Genomic DNA, 18,111 nt, shown 5'->3' with positions numbered 1-18,111 from the left:
CCCAGCCGCGGTGACGGAGTTCCCTCCACTTGTGGAAGGTCATCCCCTGACATCCCCGTGGCACCTGGTGCTGGAGCAGCCCATCCTCTGGGAACAGCGGGGGTCCACCCACTCCACCTGATACCCGACTTTTGCGCACCCACGTGGTCTGAATAGAACACGTGGTGTCATGTTAGTGCTGGAGTCGCGGGTGGGCTGCTCCGGAGCTTTGCCTCATCTCAGCACCCGGTTCCTGAGCTCATACGAAGGGGCCGTGGGGAAGCAGACACTTCTTGTGTGTGCTGGTTCATGGTGCGGCCAGTGTGTGAAAGTCATCCAAGGGATGGGTGTTCCATCATCGTGTGCCTGAAACTCAAACAGGAAAGCTTTGCAACTGCATCTCACGGAGATTCAATAAAAAAAAAAAAAGTCATCTAATGATCTCTGGGCGTGTCATACATACTTCAATGCCTAGAACTGTAGCATTGTCTTCCTGTTGTTCATCGATTTTGCTCAAGCGGGCCCAGTAACGCCTCCACTGTGACACTTGTTACTGTGTTTGGCATATCGAATACATCACGGGGAGCTTGCTAGGATTTGCTGTGCGGGCAAGATACTCTCAGTAGCTTGCCAGGCTCTCCGAGAGGGGCGAAGGAATCAAACCTGGGTCAGCTGGGCCGGCTGCATGCAAGGCAAACGCCCTACTGCTGTGCTATTGCTCCAGCCTGCTTCAACGTGAGTCTCTTTAAAAAAAGAAAAAAATATGGGACTGGAGAGATAACACAGTGGGTAGGGCGTTTGCCTTGCACGTGGCTGACCCGGGTTCGATTTCCAGCATCCCAGATGGTCCCCCGAGCACCGCCAGGAGTTATTCCCGAGTGCATGAGCCAAGAGTGATCCCTGTGCATCACCGGGTGTGACCCAAAAAGAAAAAAAAATTGGGGATAACAGATAATACAGCGCCACAGATAATACAGCACGACAGCGCCTGCCTTGCATAGAACCAATCCCAGTTTGATACCGGGCACCGCTGGTTCCCCAAGCACCAATGTGTGCAGCCCGGGGGCCCTAGGCTGGGGGGCCCCTGAGTTGGGGTGACCTGCAAACACAGCGCCTGGTTTGCAACAGGCGCTTAGCGTTTGTCAACTCGACTGGTTTCTCTCCCACAACCATCCCACGAAGTTACTTAAATTGCTTAAGCAGGGGTGGGATTTGGACCCACCTTAACTCGACACCGCCGCGCACGGAGCCGCCTCCACGGTCATTCCCTCTCCGCCCGGGAGGTGGCGCGCCCGAGCGGCCCAGAGGCCGGGCTGCGGGGCGGGACTTCCTGTCTCTGGGAGCGCACTTCCGGTCGAACCCGGAAGACCGTTGGTGGCTGCGGCGAACGCTCGTCCCGTCCCGTCCCGTGGCGGGTGGCGGAGCCGGGGCGACCGCGGGGCGCCCGCGTGGCTCCCTCGTGGCCCCCCCGTGGCGCCCTCGTGGCCCCCTCGTGGCGCCCTCGTGGCACGAGCCCCCGCGGGCGCCCCGCGAAGGTCCGTTTCCCAGACGAGCGGCGCGCGCCGGGAGGAGGCGCCGCGTGGGCGCGTGGCCGGAGGTTCTGGCGCCCCCGGGGGCCCGCGGGGGAGGGACAGTCCAGCGGGGCCCGGAGGGAGGACCGGCCGCCCCTGCGGTCACCCCACCGCCCCCCGGACCCTCGCGAGGTCCTGGTGTGTGCGCCGGACCGGCCCCCGCCGCGGGGAGGACCTCGGCCCCGGGCCCGGGACCCCAGCCCCACTCCAGGCCGGCCCCCGACCCGCCTGGGCGCGTGTTCTCGGTTCCAGGATGGACTTTCCCCGCACGCTGCAGCCCACGCTGTTCACAGCCGGCCCCCTAGGCCTGAGCGACGCCCCCAGCCTGTCCTTGACCAGCAGCTGGAAGGAAGCCCTGAGCCTGCCCGAGGCTCTGCCGCGGGACCCCAAGGTGGGAAGGGCAGGCGCTGACCGCGACAGGCGGGACGCCCCCGCCCACGCAGGGACACACGCAGACACACACAGACACGCCCATGCACGCAGGCTCCGGTGGGGGGCAGGGCCCCCTGCCAGCTTCCTGGGCCTCTGGTCCCCCTCCAGGGGAGGGCAGTGGACGTCCAGCCGTGGCAGCTGCTCCCGAGGCGCCCTTGGGGTGGGAGCTGGTGCCGGGCAGTGGGGCAGACAGGCTCACACTGCCCCAACTTGCCCTTCTCAGACTGGGGCGTCACCCTCGGCAACGCGGCTGCTCTGGGCGCCGGAGACCCCTGGGCCCCTCCCCCTGCTGCCTCCTGGGCCAGGTAAGGGTCTCGGTCCCCGCCACCCCCGGCTGCCCCTGGGCTGGGTCAGGGTCTCGGTTTCTCCCCCCTGGCTGCTCCCCGCCCCCCCATCCTCATGCCTCCATTGGGACACTGGTGCCACCGTGGCCCTCCGTGAGCTGCTCCCCCCCTCAGAGCCCTGGGACCCTGGGGTGATGGCAGTGGACCTGCTCTTCCGTGGAGGTCGCTCGTTCCGGAGGGCGCCGCGTGTCGTGTTGGATGCCACCGAGCAGGTGAGTGGCCCCACAGCTCCTGGGCAGGGAGGGCGTCGGGTGCCCCGCGTGACCTCCCCCCCATCTCCAGCTCAGCCACTTCATGTGGGACCATGGTGATGTGGCCTTTGCCCCGCTGGGGAAGCTGATGCTGGAGAACTTCAAATTGGAGGGCGCGCGGGTGAGTGAGCACTGCTGGGAGGGCACCCGAGGCAGTGAGCACTGCCGGGAGGGCGCCCGGGTGAGCGCACGCTGCTGGAGGGCCTGGGGTCGACAAGGCCTTTCCCTGCAGAGCCGCTCAAAGAGGAAGACGGTGGTCAGCGTGGAGAGGCTTCTGCAGGACCTTGGCGGATACCAGCCCTGGGGGCAAGTGCCGGTGACAGAGGCCGGACCGGGCCGGCCGGGGACTGTCTGGAAGTCCGCTTGCCCAAGGGGAAGGGGAGTCGAGCTCCGGGCTGCAGGCCGGGCTGCGTCTGGGCGCCGACTCACGTCATCAGGCTGAGCTGGCTCGTGAGTCCCGGCCAGGGGCCACGGGGTCCCGAGGCCCAGACAGGCCCAGGACGGGGGTGCTCCCGGGGCAGAGGGCCGCTGCTGTGCCCAGCCCCGGTCACAGCCGACCCTCCCGCTGTCCCGCCCCCAGCTGCCCCTGGGCCCACATGAGTCACCGGCTGCGCCGCTTCTCCATCCTGGGGGGGCCGGTGCTGGGGCACTCGGTGGCCACGCTGCTGGCCGAGCTGCTGCGGGAAGAGCTGGCGCTGCGCTGGCAGCAGCTGCTGCTGGACGACGCGGTCACGGGGGGCGCCCTGGCCTGGGTGCCCGGCCCCCTGCCCCACGCCGGGCAGCTGGTCTGCCCTGCGGGCGGCGCCCTGGACCAACTGCGTATCCTTGCGGGCGGCTGGCTGGTCCCGGTGGGGGCAGGGGGGGTGGGGCTCCCGTGTTCTCCTTAACGAGAGGCCCAGATCTGCTCGAGGTCAGCGTGAACACAGAGGGGGACCCTGAGGTACTCGGGGAGCCCAGGCGTATCCAGCTCCGGGGGCCCGTCCGGCAGGTGGCGACCCGCACGGTCCAGGGAGAACGTAAGGGCCCGGCCCCTGCCCTGCCGCCGCGACTCCTGCCCCCTCACCCCCCACAGCCCTGACCCTCGCGTCCCCTTAGCCCTGCTGGCCGTGCGCTCCGACTACCACTGCGGCCTGTGGAAGCTGGACAGGCGGGGCCGGCCGGCCGCTGTCCAGGTGCTGCAGGTCACGAAGGGCGCTACTGGGGTCAGCCTCAGGTGAGGGGTCTGCGGCCTCCTGCGAGGGGAGGGGTCTCCTGGGAGCGGGCAGGGGCTCAGCAGGCCCTCCTGTGCCGTAGCCCTCACCTGCCTGGGGAACTGGCCGTCTGCAGCCAGTCAGGAGCCGTCTGTCTCTGGAGCCCCCAGGACGGGTACGTCCCTCCGCGGGCCCCACTCCCCTGGGCCTGGCCCTGTCCCTCCCGCGGGCCCCACAGGCCCCCCACGCCCCTGGGCCTGGGCCCGCCCCTCCCCTCCCCGTGAACCCCCACACAGACCCACGCGTCTGGGCCTGGCCCCGTCTCCCCAGCCTGCGGCAGGTGTACAAGGACCCCCAGACCCTGGTGTTCCGGGACCCCTCCCCCTGGCGCTGGGCAGACTTCTCCGCCCATCCTCGGGTGCTGACCGTCGCTGACCGCACCGGGGTGAAGATCATTGACACGCAGGTGAGGGGCGGTGCAGGGGGCCTGGCAGCGGCGGGACGCGGCGGGGTGGCGGGGCACGGCCGGGGGGTGCGCTGAGGCCCGCTTGGTCTCCCCAGGGCCCCCGGGGCTGCGGCCTGCTGCTCTTCCGCGCAGGCGCAGAGGCCTCGTGCCAGAAGGGGGAGCGCATCCTCTTGGTCAAGCACCTGGGGGAGCCCGTGCACCCCACACTCCACCTCGTCTGCACCCAGGTGAGCGCCTGGCCCTGCCGGGTGTGGGGGGCAGGGAGGGGCGGGGCCCGCGCCTGGGAAGGCCGAGACCCAGGGCCTGCTTTGCCTGCCGCAGTTCTCCCTGTACCTGGTGGACGAGCGCTTGCCCCTGGTGCCCATGCTCAAGTGGACCCACGGCCTCCCCTCGGCGCCCCTGCTGGCCCACCTGCTGCCGGCGCCGGCGCCGGGCCTCCCGCACCCGCTGCTCCTGGGGAGCCAGGGCGGGCAGGTGCAGCTCCTGACCTTCACGGGTGAGGGCGGGGCCTCGGGCCGGGGGGCGGGGCCAGGATGGTGGGCGGAGCAGCAGGGGTGGGCGGGGCCAGGATTGGTGGGCGGGGTCTCCGGGTGGGCGGGGCAGGCTTGGGGGCGGGGCCGCGGCCAGGCAGCACCCCGCTGTCCATCTGCCCTTCCAGGAGACAGCGCCTCGGCCCCCCGCCTGGCCGGGCCGCCCCAGTCCCTGCCCTGCAGGAGCGATTCCCTCTCGGCCTTCCCTCTACTGGAGCCCAGCAGCCACCGGAGGCTGCAGGAGCGGCTGAGCGCCCCGACCATAGGTGAGCTGGGCCTGGGGGCGCTGCCCCCACCCCCGTCCCCGGGCTGAGGGTCACGCGGCTACCCCCCCCCAGGTCTGACCGCCATCAGTCCGCCCTCCACCGGCGCGTCCACCCCGGTCCTACTGCTGCTCCAGCTCTCCGCCGCGGGGGACGTCTTCCACCAGCGCCTCCGCCTCCGGGCAGACCCCCGGCCTCCCGGGGAGGACGCGGAGCCCGGCGCCCGCGCGCCCGCCGCCTCCTGGACCCCCGCGGCCGCGGCCTGCTGCAGCCGCTGGCTCCAGGCCCTGCTCCGGGTGCCCGCGCCGCCCCCCGCCTGGGCCGCACCCACCTTCTCGCCCCGCTGCTCGCTGCGCTGCGCCAAACTGCAGGCACCGGCCGGGCGCGTGCCCGAGGGTCTCCGCGCCGCCATGGCCGGGGGGCGGCCGCTGCAGCGGGGGGACCTGGGCCCGCCGCCGGCCGCCGAGCCGCCGCCGGCCCCCGAGCCCGGCCCCGACGACGAGCTGGCCGAGCGCCTGGAGGCGGCCTGGGACGGCCAGCTGGCCGCCTGGTGGCAGCGGCGGCTGGGCGGAGGCGCGGCGCCCGGGGCGCGGCGGCGGAGGACCAAGCGCCGCGCCGCGCTGTCCAGTACCTTCTCGTCCCTCAGCTGCCGCTCGGACCTCCCCAGCCCCCCGCGCAGCCCGGCCGCCGCGGCCCCCGACGCCCCCGATGCCCGCCCGCGGCCCCCCGCCACGCCACCCGCCCCGGAGCCCGAGCTGGGCGCCCCCGAGCCCTGGGCGCGCCGCATCCCCGCCGAGCGCCAGCGGACCCTGCGCGACTACATGGCCGAGCTGCCGCTGCGGGGGGCCGCGCCCACGCCCACGCCCACGCCGCCCTCGCAGACCCCCAGCCTTGGGGCCAGCCCCCGCCGGCCGCCGCTTCCCGGCTCCCAGGCCTCCGCCCCCGCCACCCCGGCCATCCCCAGGCCCCGCAAGCGCGCGCGCATGGGCTTCTGAGCGAGCACGGCCCCCGCCCTCCGGAGCCCACCCTCTTCGCTGGCGGGATCGCGTGGGCGCCCCGAGCCCCGGCGGCCGCGTGCTCCGGGCCCACGGAGCAAAAGTGGAATAAACTTGTGGCCCACGGTGATGAGTGGGTGTCACTGCGCGCTCTGGGGGCGGGCAGGCGGGCAAGGAGGCGCGTTGGGGGGATCCGGCCGCGGACTTGTCCAGGCCACAGGGTCCTCGGGGGCAGCAGCAGTGCTCGGGTGCGGGAGAGGACCCGCAGGGACACACGGACTCGGCAGGTGCTGAAACAAATGTAATGTGCAGAGGGGACCCCGCGGCCTGCGGGGCCCGGCCGGGCCGCGGCCCAGAACTCCACGAAGGGGCCGAGGCCGCGTGGTGCCCTGCGGGTGCCCAGGCGTCTTGGGGCTAGTCCAAGCCAAACTCGATGTCTTCCGTGGCCTGTGGGGGCCCCAGGCCTGTCTGCAGTTGCTGCTCCGAGTCAGGCCCTGCAGGGGACAGAGAAACGGGGTCGCCTGCCTTCCCCGCCTGCTGAGAACTCCCCGGACGCCTCTTCCCCAGCTGTGCCGGTGGGGTCCCTCGGCCCCTGAAGCCTGGGGTGGGAATGGTCTCCCCCAGGTGTGTCCAGTGAGGGGTGGGCTCGCCAGATGGCAGCCTCCAGCAGCAGAGCCCAGGACCCCCTGCCGAGAGCGAGGGGCGCCCCAGCCAGGGCCCCCTGGCACCCACTGCGCCCTTTCGTCCTCTGCCTCCTGCCTGCCTCACCTGCGGGCGAGGCTGGGGCAGCTCTGTCGCTGCGGCAGCTTGGGGGCGTGGGCGGGGCGCCCACAGTCCTCTCGCTGTCCAGCTCCTCGATCAGGGGCCTCGGGGGTGGGGGGTCTCCGTCCAGCTCCTCAATCAGCCGCTGCGGGACCCGGGGGGCTCTTGGGGCTCCCGCCTCCCCCACCCGGGAGCTGTCTGCGAGCAGGTTTGCAAAGGGCGTGTCCAGCGGCCTCCCCGGATCCTTGGGCGCTGCAAATATCCCGCACGGTGCATCCCCGGGCGCGTGTCCCTGGGGGTCGAAGTCCAGCTCGGCATCGCTGTCCTCACTCAGGCTGCAGAGGGCCGTGATCTTTGGGGGGCACGGGGCCTTAAGGGAATGGACAGCACATCAAGGCACTTCTGGGCGGGGTCCCTCCGGGTGCCCCTCGACCCTGCACTCTGCCAGCCGCCCCGTGAGCCCCCGAGCTTGGCGCCACCCCTGCCCCCCTGCGCTGCTGGCTATCCCCACGGAGGCTCCCTCCCTCCCTGCCTGTCCCATCAGGACCACGATGGCTCCAGTGGGGCCTGGCGCTGAGCACAGTAACGGGCAACGGAGGTCCTGGGAGCAGCCCCGGGCTGGCACAGCCGGCCCAGCCCAGCGGGCGCGGCCGCAGGAGGCATCACCTGGTCCTGGGCTTTCAGGCAGCTGTCCACACCCGTGTCCTCCAGGTCAGGGAGGTCCTGCAAGCCAGGGAGCCGAGGTGACCAAGAGGCACAACAGGGGCGCTGCCGCCGGCCCCTGAGTTGGACACAGATGAGCACACGTGTGCACATGAGCACACACACACCGCCACCAGCGCGGAGAACATATGGCTGCCCAGCCCGGGTTCCTGCAAACAGGCTACGTGACACAGAGTGGTGTCTGGGGGGCACCTGCTGGGGTGGGAGGGTCCTGGCGAGGACTTGCAGGGGCGCTCCTGCCTGGGGTGTCCCCACTGGGCAGCTCTGCCCGTTTCTCAGTGTCCCCATGGGAGGTGGGAAATCCCGGAGGCCAGACCAACCAGGCAGAGAGGACGGCGGCCCACTCTGTTCCCCAGGGCGCTTGTGCCGACACACCAGGAACCAGGTGAAGCCAACCCAGTTCAGTCCGGAACCAAAGATGGTACCCTGGCCCCAGCCAGGAGTCACTGATCCCTGAGCACAGAACAGAAGCACTACCAGGCAGGGCACCAGGTGGGGGAGGAGGGAATGGGGTTTGAGGAGGAAGCGAGCATTGGCCCGCCAGAGGCGCACACGGCTCAAGCTCAGGGAGCACCCAGTGCCCACCGTGGGGAGCACCTCCCCTTGCAGGCTGCCCAGAGCGGTGGGAATGGATTTGGGTTGGCAGAAGCAGCAGAGAAAGTGCCAGGCCAGCATCAGACCCAAGGGACGTCGGGGCAGGCGTCCAGGGGCGGGGCCTGCAGAGGCCATGAAGGAGCAGGGGTGGGGCTCGGGGCACGCCTGGCCCAGGGGCCTCAGTCAGGACTGGTGGGCCGGGTCCCCGCTCAGGGCGTGGGGGGTCCGAAGGTCTGAAGCCGTCACTCCGTGGACCCTACACAGCCGCTGTCCACCCCTCGCGCCCACTCAAGCTCACAACGCACGTACCGCGATGAAGAGCTTCTCTGCCGCGGGCCCAGCTGGCTCTGCGATGGTGGCTCTGTGGGGTCCTGTCCCCAGCACTGCCTCGGGGGCCACATTTACACTCGCCGGGTCTACAGAAGACAGTTACCAACAGGGATCGGTGGCCGGTCAGGCCCTCCCCACACCGGGAGCAGCGCGGGGACAACAAAGCCCCAGTTTGGGCGGGAGGGGGCAGGGCAGCCCGCAAGGGGCAGGCGGCTCTGGGGGACATGGCAGGAATTGGGACCAGCAGATGCCGCTGGGGGAGGTGGCCAGTGGCCCCACACTTCTCCCCACTGCACCCATGCCGCTGGCCAGTCTTAGGCCAGGGACAGCGGTGACCCAGGAGGAGGAGTTGAGGGCTGACCTGGAGCTCCTGACCGTCCCCCCTTCCCGAGATTCCCAGGGCCGCGTCCTTGGGCCCTGTGTCCTCATGGGTCTTGGGACCCAGCGGGTGTGGCGAGGCGACAGGCTGTGCCCTCGCTTTCAGCCAGGCCCCTGGACAAAGAGACAACCTTAGGGCGCAGGGGAGCACGCGGCCAGCCCCCACTTGGGTCTGCCATGCCAGTCCTGGGCACTTTCTTACCCTGCCAGGCAGCGCCAGGAGGGGCCGGGCGTCGGGCCCCACGGGGCAGCACCTCCCCAAGCTCCTGGTTCTCGGTGTCCCCCTGGACAGCCGGCGGCAGCCCCCCGACCTTCCGAGGCGGTTCCGGGAAGAGCTCGTCCTTGGCCTCAAAGCTCTCCTGCACGAAGCGCTCCATCTTCTGCCGCCGCTCCGCGTCCTCCACCACCTCCTTCTCGTCCTCCCCGTCCTCCTCCTCCTCCTCCTCTTCCTCATCGTCGTCATCGTCGTCCTCTTCCTCCTCCTCCTCTTCCTTCGCCTCCTCCTCCTGGGCAGAGGCTGTGGCGGCCTCCATGCCCTCCTGTCCCTGGTCTGAGACAAGCCCGAGGTGAGCACAGACTGGGGGGACCCAGTTACAAACGCCGCCCTGGACGCCCAGCGGTGTCCTTCCTGTGTGTGGCCACAGTCAGGAGCTCCTGCACGGCGCCGGAGGCCATGGACGAAACGGCTCTCCGCGGCAGTGAATGAGGGGAGACTGGCTGGTGGCTCCTGGCTTCAGGGGAGGGGATGGATGGAAGCCCCCCGCCGGCGTCCCAGCGGGAGAGGAAGAGGCTGCGAGCCAGGTGTCTCCCCAAAGAAAGGCCCTGCCACCCCTCTCCCTTGGCAGAGGCCCCAGTGCCACGGCCCGGGAGCCCGGAACTCGCTCGGGTGCAGGAGGCGCCTCCGGGAAGGCGAGCCCAGGCTGCCAGCGGAGGGCCCCGGGGAGCGCAGACCCCGGCCCACCGTGCCCAGCCTCCTGCTCCGCCTTCTGCCTCCTGCGCTCCTCCGCGCGCCGCTTGATCAGGGCCAGGGCCTCCAGGCTGTCCGTGATCTTCTTGCGCTCACGGTGCTCCCACTGCTGCCGCTCCTCCCGCTCGGCCTCCAGGCCGCCCCGGGCCCAGGCCTCAGCACAGGCCCTGAGGGGCAGGGGAGGAAAGCGCTGGTGAGGGGAGTGTGCCTGTGTGTGCGGTATGTCTGAGTGTGCGTGTGTGCTTGAGTATGTGTGTGTGTGTAGCGTGCGTGTGTGTGTGTGTGTGTGTGTGTTTGAGAGCGTGACTGTGTGTTTGTATGTCTGTGTATAGAGGGCGCCCCCTTTTCGTGGACCAAAGACACGAAGAGCAGGTCCTCTGCGCTCAGACTGGCTCACTCCCCCCAGAGAACACAGGCCGGGCCCCCAAGTCACGTGGGGCGCAGGCAGGAGAGGCAGACTCCTGCGTCCAGTCATGTGCAAAGGCCGCTCGGGGGGCCTCCAGTGTAGGCAGTGAGGCGGCAAGGGGCCTAGGGGTGGGGCTCACGGTGGGCCCCAAGATCGTAGTGCAGGAGTTGAGCCCATCGGAATGAAGGGAGGGGGTCCGGGAGAGCTGACGGGAGTATTTGTTGGTCTGATTCCAATTTGAGGATTCAAAAATACAGAACAGTTCCTGGTGCCACACAGGAAACACACACACACACACACACACATGCACCCATGCACACACGCATGCACGCAAACACACACACACACACACACACACACACACACACACACACACACTTCAACCATTCAGTCTGCTTCCCTGAGGCTTTAACCAACTAGACTGAATAGACAGGACCCAATTCAGAGGCAAATTGAAAACCCAGATCAAAGCTGTGCCCAGGGACCAGTGGCACTGCAGGTCAAGCAGCCTGAGCCCTGGGACCTCGCCAGTGGCTGGAGTCTTGCCAGGGCGGGCCAGGGCTCCCTGAGCAGCCTCTGGAAAGCCCCTCGGGCTCCCCGACAGAGCAGGGCTGGCGGGCAGGCCTCCCGGGCTGTGTGTTCTAGGAACAGCAGCTCCAAACCCAGGGTGGGATCTGCTAAGGAAAAAGGCAGACGGGGCCGGGTGGCAGCACAGCGGGGAGGGTGTGGCCTTGCGTACGCCGACCGGGTTTCAATCCCGGCATCCCGTACGGGCCCCAAGAGGGAGGGGAGTAATTCCTGAGTGCAGAGCCAGGAGTGGGTCGTGAGCACACCAGGTGCGCCCCCCACCCCGCCCCTCCAAAGGAAAAACAGACCTGGGCACTCTTTTCTTTTTTCTCCTTTTTGGGTCACACCAGTGATGCTCAGAGGTCACTCCTGGTGGTGCTTGGGAGACCAGATGGGATGTTGGGGATTGAACTCAAGTAGGCTGGGTGCAAGGCAAATGTCCCTACCCCTAACTGGACACTCTTTTTTTTTCTGCTTTTGGGGTCGTATACTCAGCGATGCACAGGGGTAACTCCTGGCTCTGCATTCAGGAATTACTCCTGGCAGTGCTCAGGGGATCATATGGGATGCTGGGAATTGAACCTGGGTCGTCCATGTGCAATGCCCTCCCTGCTGTGCTATCTCTCCTGCCCCTGGACACTCTTGAAGGGAGGAAAAGTGTCCCACTGGCATAGCAGGGTCTGGCCTGGCCCGGCTGCCAGGTGCACTCCTGTCCGACGAGCCGCAGTTTCCCTTACAGGATTATGACCAGCAGCGTCCTCACTGGTTAGGAACGTTCCAGAAAACAAACCAGAAATGACCTGGTGTGCCTTTGCCTAAGTAGCATCTTCAGCCAGCAGGCAGGTGCTAAGGAAGTGTCCGGGGGTGTGGGTGGGGCGGGCATGCTCCCCCTGCGCCCACACGCTCGGACACCAGGGAGCCGCGAGGCCACCTATGAAGGACAGCGTCCCCGCGTCGCCGGCAGGCTCTGATGCCAGCACCTGGGCAGGAGGCCGGGGTGGCCGAGCCCTTCCTCACCTGTCCTTGGGGAAGACGGGCCTGTCGTCCAGGTAGGTGAGCTGTCGCAGACGCACCGTCACCGTCTTGCGGTAGGAGGGGATGTTGCGGATCACGGGGTTCCCCATCAGGTTCAGCACCCGCTGCAGGCAAGGGGCCGAGCGTGTCCCTCCACACCGCCCGGACACCAGGGGGCAGGGCCCACAAGCCCCCGCCCAGACGAGGGGCCACGGGGAGGCGGTGGCCCGCAGCAAGGAGGAGCCGGGGCCTGAACCCCCTGGGCTCTCAGGTCTCTGTCCCCCAGGACAGCCTCAGGAGGGGACGGAGGGTCCAGCCCCTGGTGCCTCCTGCCTGTCACCTCCCCAGGAGCTGGCCCTGGAACCCCACTGCCCAGCTGCCTTGCTCGTTGAGACTCGCTCAGGCTCCTGTGCCCGTGTGGGTTTCGGGGGACAGACACAATCAGGTGCAGTCCTGGGGGGCAACTGTCCTGGGTGGGACGAGGGGTGCACCCCCCCGGAGTGTCAGGCTCCTTAGAGGGTGTTTTTTTTTCTTTTTGGGTCACACCCAGCAATGCACAGGAGTTACTCCTGGTTCATGCACTCAGGAATTACTCCTGGCGGTGCGTGGGGGACCCTATGGGATGCTGGGAATCGAACCCTGGTCGGCTGCATGCAAGGCAAACGCCCTCCCTGCTGTGCTATCGCTCCAGCCCCTCCCTGGAGTTTCTGACAGGGATTTCAGAGGTGGGAGCAGAGATGGAGAGACGCGACCCTCCCACTGCTCTGCGTGCCAGCGGCCTTGAGGGACGCTGGCCGGGACAGCGGGGACGGGCGGGACGAAGCCCTCCACCTGCCGGGGCTCTGTGCGACTCGCCCGCCCCGGCCGTGCCCCCGGCCACGTTACCAGGTCGGGCACCAGCTCGAGCACGCTCAGGATGTCGGGGTCCCCCAGCCTGTTGTGCGACAGGTCCAGCACGCAGAGCTTCGGGCACTGCTCCAGGTGCCGGATGTCGTCCACCGTCTCCAGGTGGTTGTGGGCCATCTGGAGCGTGTCCAGGACGGGCAGGCAGGCTGCGGGAGGGCACGACGAGACTGTGGTCAGGAGTGCAGGGCGCCCCCCCCGCCCCCCCGCCTGGCGCCCCCGGGACAGGCCGGCCCCGGGCCCGCGCTGACCGAGGTTCTCGATGGTCTTGATGTAGTTGTTGCTGAGGTTGAGGGTGTCCAGCTTCTGCAGCGGCTCCAGGTTCTCGATCCTGCGCAGCAGGTTCATCTGCAGGAAGAGGCAGCGCAGCTCGGCCTGCGCCCCCAGGTTCTCGATGCGCTCGATCCGGTTGCATTCCAGCCACAGGCAGCGCAGCCCCGTGTACTCCTCCAGGTTCTCGATGCGGTCGAAGCCTGCCAAGGCGACACGCTTCCTCGGGCTCCCCGCCGCCCCTCTCCCCGGGGGACACCCCACTCCTGCCTGCGCGGACCCTGGTCTCTCGGGGGCTCGACCCGGGAGGACCCAGTCCGGATGACCCCGGGGGGCTGCCGGTCGGGCCGCGAGGCCGGCAGTGCTCACCGCCTGGCATCAGCGTGACCGGGTTGGCGACGGGCAGCGGGGGCGCCTGGCCCCCCGCCCCCCAGGGTGCAGCTGGGGCACACAGCGGGCTGGTTTTCCGCTTTGGACTCAGTTTGATGAACCTGGGTCGGGAAGGAGAGCACCTGCTTCCCCCAGCCTCCTCGTCAGTTGGTAGTTTGGGAATCGTCTAGTACCAACACGTAGAAAACGTTATTTTGTTTGGAAAAGTGCGTGTGTCCGTGTGTGCGTGTGTGTATGTATATGTGTGCATGTGTGTGTGCATGTGTGTTGTGTGTTCATATGTGTGTGCGTGTGCATGGGTTTGTGTGCATGGGTTTGTGCGTGTGCTCATGTGTGCGTCTGTCTCTGTGCGTGCATGTGTATGTGTGTGTGCATATATGAGTTTGTGCGTGTGTTGGGGGCCACACCAGTAGAGCAGAAGGACTATAGTTTCTGGTTGTGTGGGGAAGGGAAGGGAGGGTCCCAGTGGGCTTCGGGGACAGTGTATGTCTCCTGCGTACGAAGCCGCTCCAGCCCCTGCAACGCCCCCGTCCCCCCGCCACCCTCCGCCAGTGCTCTGAAGTTCGCATGTAAAAGCCTGTTCACTGTTGTGCAGAATCAAAGTTTGCCCGTCCTGGGCTGGAGTGACGACGCGAATGGCTGAGGACGTGGCTGGCGTGTGGGAGACCAGGTTCGGGCCCTGGCACTGTAGGGTGAGGCGCCCAAGTCCAACAGCAGTCCCCAGGACTACGCCACCCTCGTGATCTAACTTTTCCTTTTGTCTTCATCTCCATTGCAGCTTGTAAGCTTCACAATGTTTGCCGGGTCACGGGAGGACACAGTTCATTGTAAGGACCCGTGGACAGCCGTGCGCAGCCCCCGAGGCTTCCCGCTCGGCCAACACACACCAGCTTTCGAGTGGGAAAGGCACGAAAGCAAAGAGCTTCCCGCAGCCCCTTACTGAGCGGTGGGGCCGGAGAGACAGGCGCAGGGCAGGTGCTCCCTCCCCTGCGGCGCCCCTGGGGTCGTCCCCAGCTGCCCGTGTGGCCCTGAGCAGAGCCGTGGTGTGTAGCCCCCAAACAAACAAACAAGACTTTTGCTTCAAAGACAAACAGTGCTGCGTTTCCGTCGCCTCCACTAAACTCTGACGTTTCCACGTCACGATGATTTGGAAGTTCTGGGTGAGGCCCGAGAGGGTCTCTGCATCCCCCGGTCTGGCCTGGGCCGGTCTTACCTTTAAAGTGCAGGTACAGGGTATCATTCAACGAAGGTGTGATGTACAGCTTGTGTTGCTTGCAGAATTTCTTCAAGAAACTTTTAGTCATTCTGTTCGGATGAAAAGGTGCGGCCAAGAAACTCATTTCCGTGTGTCAGCCTGAGACGCATCCCCTACCTTCTCACCTCCCTCCTTCCCTCCCCCCTTCCTTCCCCAAATCCCAGACCGGTCCCCCTAGGCCTAAGGACAGTCTTGAGTTCCTCTTCTGCAGTTCGGCGGCTGTCCGGGCTCAGCCAGCGCCCGGGGCTCTCAGCGCGGCCTGAGAAGCCGCAATGTATGTGCAGATCCATGTTTCCGTGGCGTGAGGAACCCCAAGAGAGTCCCTCACAAGTCCTGGCGCCCCACTAGGCGCCAGCCCGTCTCTGCGGGAGCCCCAGTTCCCTCTGCACCCAGGGGTGACACTGTGGCTTCATCCCACCACCTGCCCTCCTACCTGGGGCCCCGGTCCTCCTTGTCGTCCCGTTGGGAGGATGCAGAAGCGTCCGGCTTGCTGTCCCCTCCCTGTCTGTGCTCACTCTGGCCTGGCGTGTCCCCAGGACTGGCACAGTCATTCATTTCTGCCAGGAAAGAGGCAGGTTCTGCAGAGCTGAGCGGGAAGAGGGCCCCTCCCGCTTCTGCTCTGTTCCCAGGTGGTCGTGTTGCACGCGGACCCCAGGACTCGTCAGGGACTCCGTGCCCGAGAGACGGTGTCGATCGCTCGTCACTGCCAGCACCACCTCTGATCTGAGAACGCTCACGCAGGCAGAGATGTCCCATTTCTGTTATTCCTAAGAGCCTGAAGCGCTCACCACCCTCAGCCTCCCGGAGAGCTTGGCTCCATCAAACAGTGGCTTGTTCTTCTGCTTTGGAAGAGAATGTACCGGAGCTCCATCAATAGCCGATTCCCCAATGGACGTGTGTGTGTGTGTGTGTGTGTGTGTGTGTGTGGCCTCTTTTTTACAAGCACAGGTTTAAGAAAGGAAGGCACAGCAGTGTGGGACGTAGCAGGCAGGCGTGAGAAGCCAGGGCTGTCCTCCGGGAGCAGGGGAGTTGGGAGCCCAGAGGCCCGGAGTCTGTGTGCAGGAGCCCTGCATTCCGTTCCTGGCACTGCATGGACCCTGGGAGCTCTGGGAATGACATGAGCACTGTGTTGGGAGCAGTCAACTAGCAGGCAAACACATCTATTTTCTTCCTATTGAGAGAAGCAGTGAAGCCTCCGAACAAAATTCTGGGGAGTGGGGCAGCGAAAGGAACACCCTCTTTATCTAAAAATAGATTCGATCCAAAAAGCTTTCAGCATAATAGATGTGTGGGTCATTTCCAAGTTTTGGAAGCAGTTTTGGCCTCAAGACATGAGTATTAGCTATAATGTTCTCTGTTCTGTTTAAAGCTTCCCAGAGGGAACAGGGAGAAGAAATAGGATGGAAACATGCTTGGTAAAAATCAAGTGAGACATACAGATGCACTTACTATTTTTTAAAGATAGATCAAAACTCGGGGCTGGAGAGATAGGACAGCGGGTAGGGCATTTGCCTTGCACGCAGCCGACCCGGGTTCGATTCCCAGCATCCCATATGGTCCCCCAAGCACTGCCAGGAGTGATTCCTGAGTGCAGAGCCAGGAGTAACCCCTGTGCATTGCCGGGTGTGACCCAAAAAGCAAAAAAAAAAAAAATAGATCAAAACTCAAGGATTCAAATGCACTAAATCCTGGGTACAGCTACAGTCCCAGGTTGCATCCTTCCTTCCTTCCTTCCTTCCCTCCCTCCATCCTTCCCTCCTTTCCTTCCTTCCTTTTCTCTCTTCCTACCTTCCCTCCCTCCCTCCCTCTCTCCTTCCTTCCTTCCTTCCTTCCTTCCTCCCTCCTTCCTTCCCTCCCTCCATCCTTCCCTCCTTTCCTTCCTTCCTTCCTTCTTTCCTTCCCTCCCTCCTTCCCTCTCTCCCTCCTTTCCTCCCTCCCTCCCTCCTTTATTTCTCTTCTCTATTTTTCTGGCTTTCTTTTTGCTTTTTGGGCTATACCCAGTGATACTCAGGCTTCCTCCTGGCAAGGCTCGGGAACCCAGATGGATGCTGGGTTGGGGTCCAGGTGGCCACATGGAAGCAAATGCCCTCCCCACTATGCTACCCCCCACCCCGGCCCCTGTTGTTGGTGGTTTTCTGATGCTTTTATTCTTGTTTTCCTCCTTTACTTTTGCTAAGTGCTGGGGACCGAACCCAGGGCTTCACACAAGAGGCAAATGCTCTTCTGAGCTCCACACCCCACCCCGGCCTTCCGATCAGACTTAAAAACACTGTGAGGAGAGCCTCACCCGGCCGCCCCTGTGCAGTAAGCCCACACGAGAGGCACCAGGTGTTTGTGGAATGACAGGTGCTCGCTGCCCAGTGTAATTGCTTTTATAATAACAAGAACCTCCATTTAGTAACGGTCTGCAGTCTGCGGGAAACCATGATCCCTCGGGCCCTGTGTCCTACGCAGCCTGGCTTGGACCATCCCTGCTCAGAAGAGTTGACTTGTCCACGTTTAAAAACAAGAAAAAACAAAAAACCCAACTCCTGTTTCTCTCTGGTCATTAAAGGCTGCCCTTAGGCCTTCCAAGCCGAAAACAGGGGCTGAATCCTGTTTTTTCCCTTTCTCTGGAGGAGAACTGGCAGCACTCAGGCCCCAGCACAACTCAGGGGACAATGGGTGCCAGGGATCAAACGTGGGGCTGCAGCTGTCCCCAGACCCAACTTCCCAGCCCTGGACACTACTTTTCTTTTTCGTTATTATTTTTTTTTTTGCTCTTTGGGTCACACCCGGCGATGCTCAGGAGTTACTCCTGGCTCTGCACCCAGGAATCACTCCTGGCGGTGCTCGGGGGACCCTATGGGATGCTGGGGATCGAACCCGGGTCTGCCGCCTGCAAGGCCAACGCCCTCCCCGCTGGCCGAACCTATTTTCCTGAGCCCAAGTGGGGAAAGCCAGTGAGAAACCAGCAGCTCCTTCGCGCTCCCCCCCTAGGGTCAGGTCGTGGGCTGGGTCAGGGCGCGAGCCCTGGGCGCTGGACGGGGCGATCTGAGCAGCGGGCAGGACGCAGCAGTGGGGGTGCAGGGACAGGGCCCGGGCAGAGAGAGCAGAAGCTGCGCCAGGTCCTGCGACGCGTCCGGGTCTCTGCAGTGTCCTGGCGGGGCGCGCAGCGGGCAGGCGAGGTGCAGCGCGGGTGTCCGGAGGGGGCCCGGCGGGGGTCCGGGGGGGGTCCGGGCGGGGGTCCCGGCGGGGGTCCGGGCGGGGGTCCGGGCGGGGTCCCGGCGGGGGTCCCGGCGGGTGCGCACCTTCCTTGCGGCCCCCGGGGCCTGCCTTCGGGTGGTCGCCCGCCGACTCCTCCAGGCCCGGCTCCTGCTCGCGCCCCCGGCCGGGCCGCTCCGCCTCGTCGGGGTGCATGTCGCGTCCCGGAGCGCCGGCGCCGGAGCCGGGAGGGAGCCGAGCCCCGTCCCGTCCCGTCCCGTCCCGTCCCGTCCCGCCCCGCGGTGCCGCCGAGCCACGGGCCGCCCGCGTCGTTGGCCGCCCAACGCC

The 18,111-nt window shown here is 66.1% G+C and overlaps 2 protein-coding genes across 2 annotated transcripts; one reads left to right on the top strand and one right to left on the bottom strand.

Moving 5' to 3' along the window:
• Window positions 1–1,446: 1,446 nt before the first annotated feature.
• On the top strand, window positions 1,447–6,021 carry TAF1C (TATA-box binding protein associated factor, RNA polymerase I subunit C). Its single transcript, XM_056136144.1, has 15 exons — window positions 1,447–1,514; window positions 1,803–1,941; window positions 2,206–2,287; window positions 2,441–2,538; window positions 2,609–2,698; window positions 2,810–2,883; window positions 3,158–3,396; window positions 3,477–3,593; window positions 3,673–3,790; window positions 3,871–3,942; window positions 4,098–4,233; window positions 4,329–4,460; window positions 4,555–4,729; window positions 4,892–5,029; window positions 5,102–6,021. Exons 2-15 carry the CDS (start codon window positions 1,804–1,806, stop codon window positions 6,019–6,021), a joined length of 2,529 nt encoding a protein of 842 aa, XP_055992119.1. The 5' UTR covers window positions 1,447–1,514; window position 1,803.
• Window positions 6,022–6,943: 922 nt separating this feature from the next.
• On the bottom strand, window positions 6,944–17,994 carry DNAAF1 (dynein axonemal assembly factor 1). Its single transcript, XM_056136728.1, has 10 exons — window positions 17,871–17,994; window positions 15,014–15,137; window positions 14,539–14,630; window positions 12,917–13,138; window positions 12,648–12,814; window positions 11,766–11,887; window positions 9,792–9,942; window positions 9,011–9,299; window positions 7,450–7,506; window positions 6,944–7,153 (listed from the first exon to the last, which is right to left on the bottom strand). Exons 1-9 carry the CDS (start codon window positions 17,977–17,979, stop codon window positions 7,496–7,498), a joined length of 1,287 nt encoding a protein of 428 aa, XP_055992703.1. The 5' UTR covers window positions 17,980–17,994; the 3' UTR covers window positions 6,944–7,153; window positions 7,450–7,495.
• Window positions 17,995–18,111: the final 117 nt, after the last annotated feature.

This window comes from Sorex fumeus, unplaced genomic scaffold (assembly GCF_029834395.1).
Source record: "Sorex fumeus unplaced genomic scaffold, SorFum_2.1 ptg000122l, whole genome shotgun sequence".
Classification (NCBI taxonomy): Eukaryota; Metazoa; Chordata; class Mammalia; order Eulipotyphla; family Soricidae; genus Sorex; species Sorex fumeus.
This window is presented reverse-complemented; position numbering and strand designations above follow the sequence as displayed.

Coding starts and splice junctions, on each gene's coding strand:
- TAF1C (XM_056136144.1), top strand. CDS start 1,804: ATGGACTTTCCCCGCACGCTGCAGCCCACGCTGTTCACAGCCGGCCCC. Junction 3,397..3,476: donor CGGCGCCCTGGACCAACTGC/GTATCCTTGCGG, acceptor CGAGAGGCCCAG/ATCTGCTCGAGGTCAGCGTG. Junction 4,730..4,891: donor GCAGCTCCTGACCTTCACGG/GTGAGGGCGGGG, acceptor CTGCCCTTCCAG/GAGACAGCGCCTCGGCCCCC.
- DNAAF1 (XM_056136728.1), bottom strand. CDS start 17,979: ATGCACCCCGACGAGGCGGAGCGGCCCGGCCGGGGGCGCGAGCAGGAG. Junction 14,631..15,013: donor AAGGAGGACCGGGGCCCCAG/GTAGGAGGGCAG, acceptor TCATCCGAACAG/AATGACTAAAAGTTTCTTGA. Junction 9,300..9,791: donor AGGAGCGCAGGAGGCAGAAG/GCGGAGCAGGAG, acceptor GAGGAGGCGAAG/GAAGAGGAGGAGGAGGAAGA.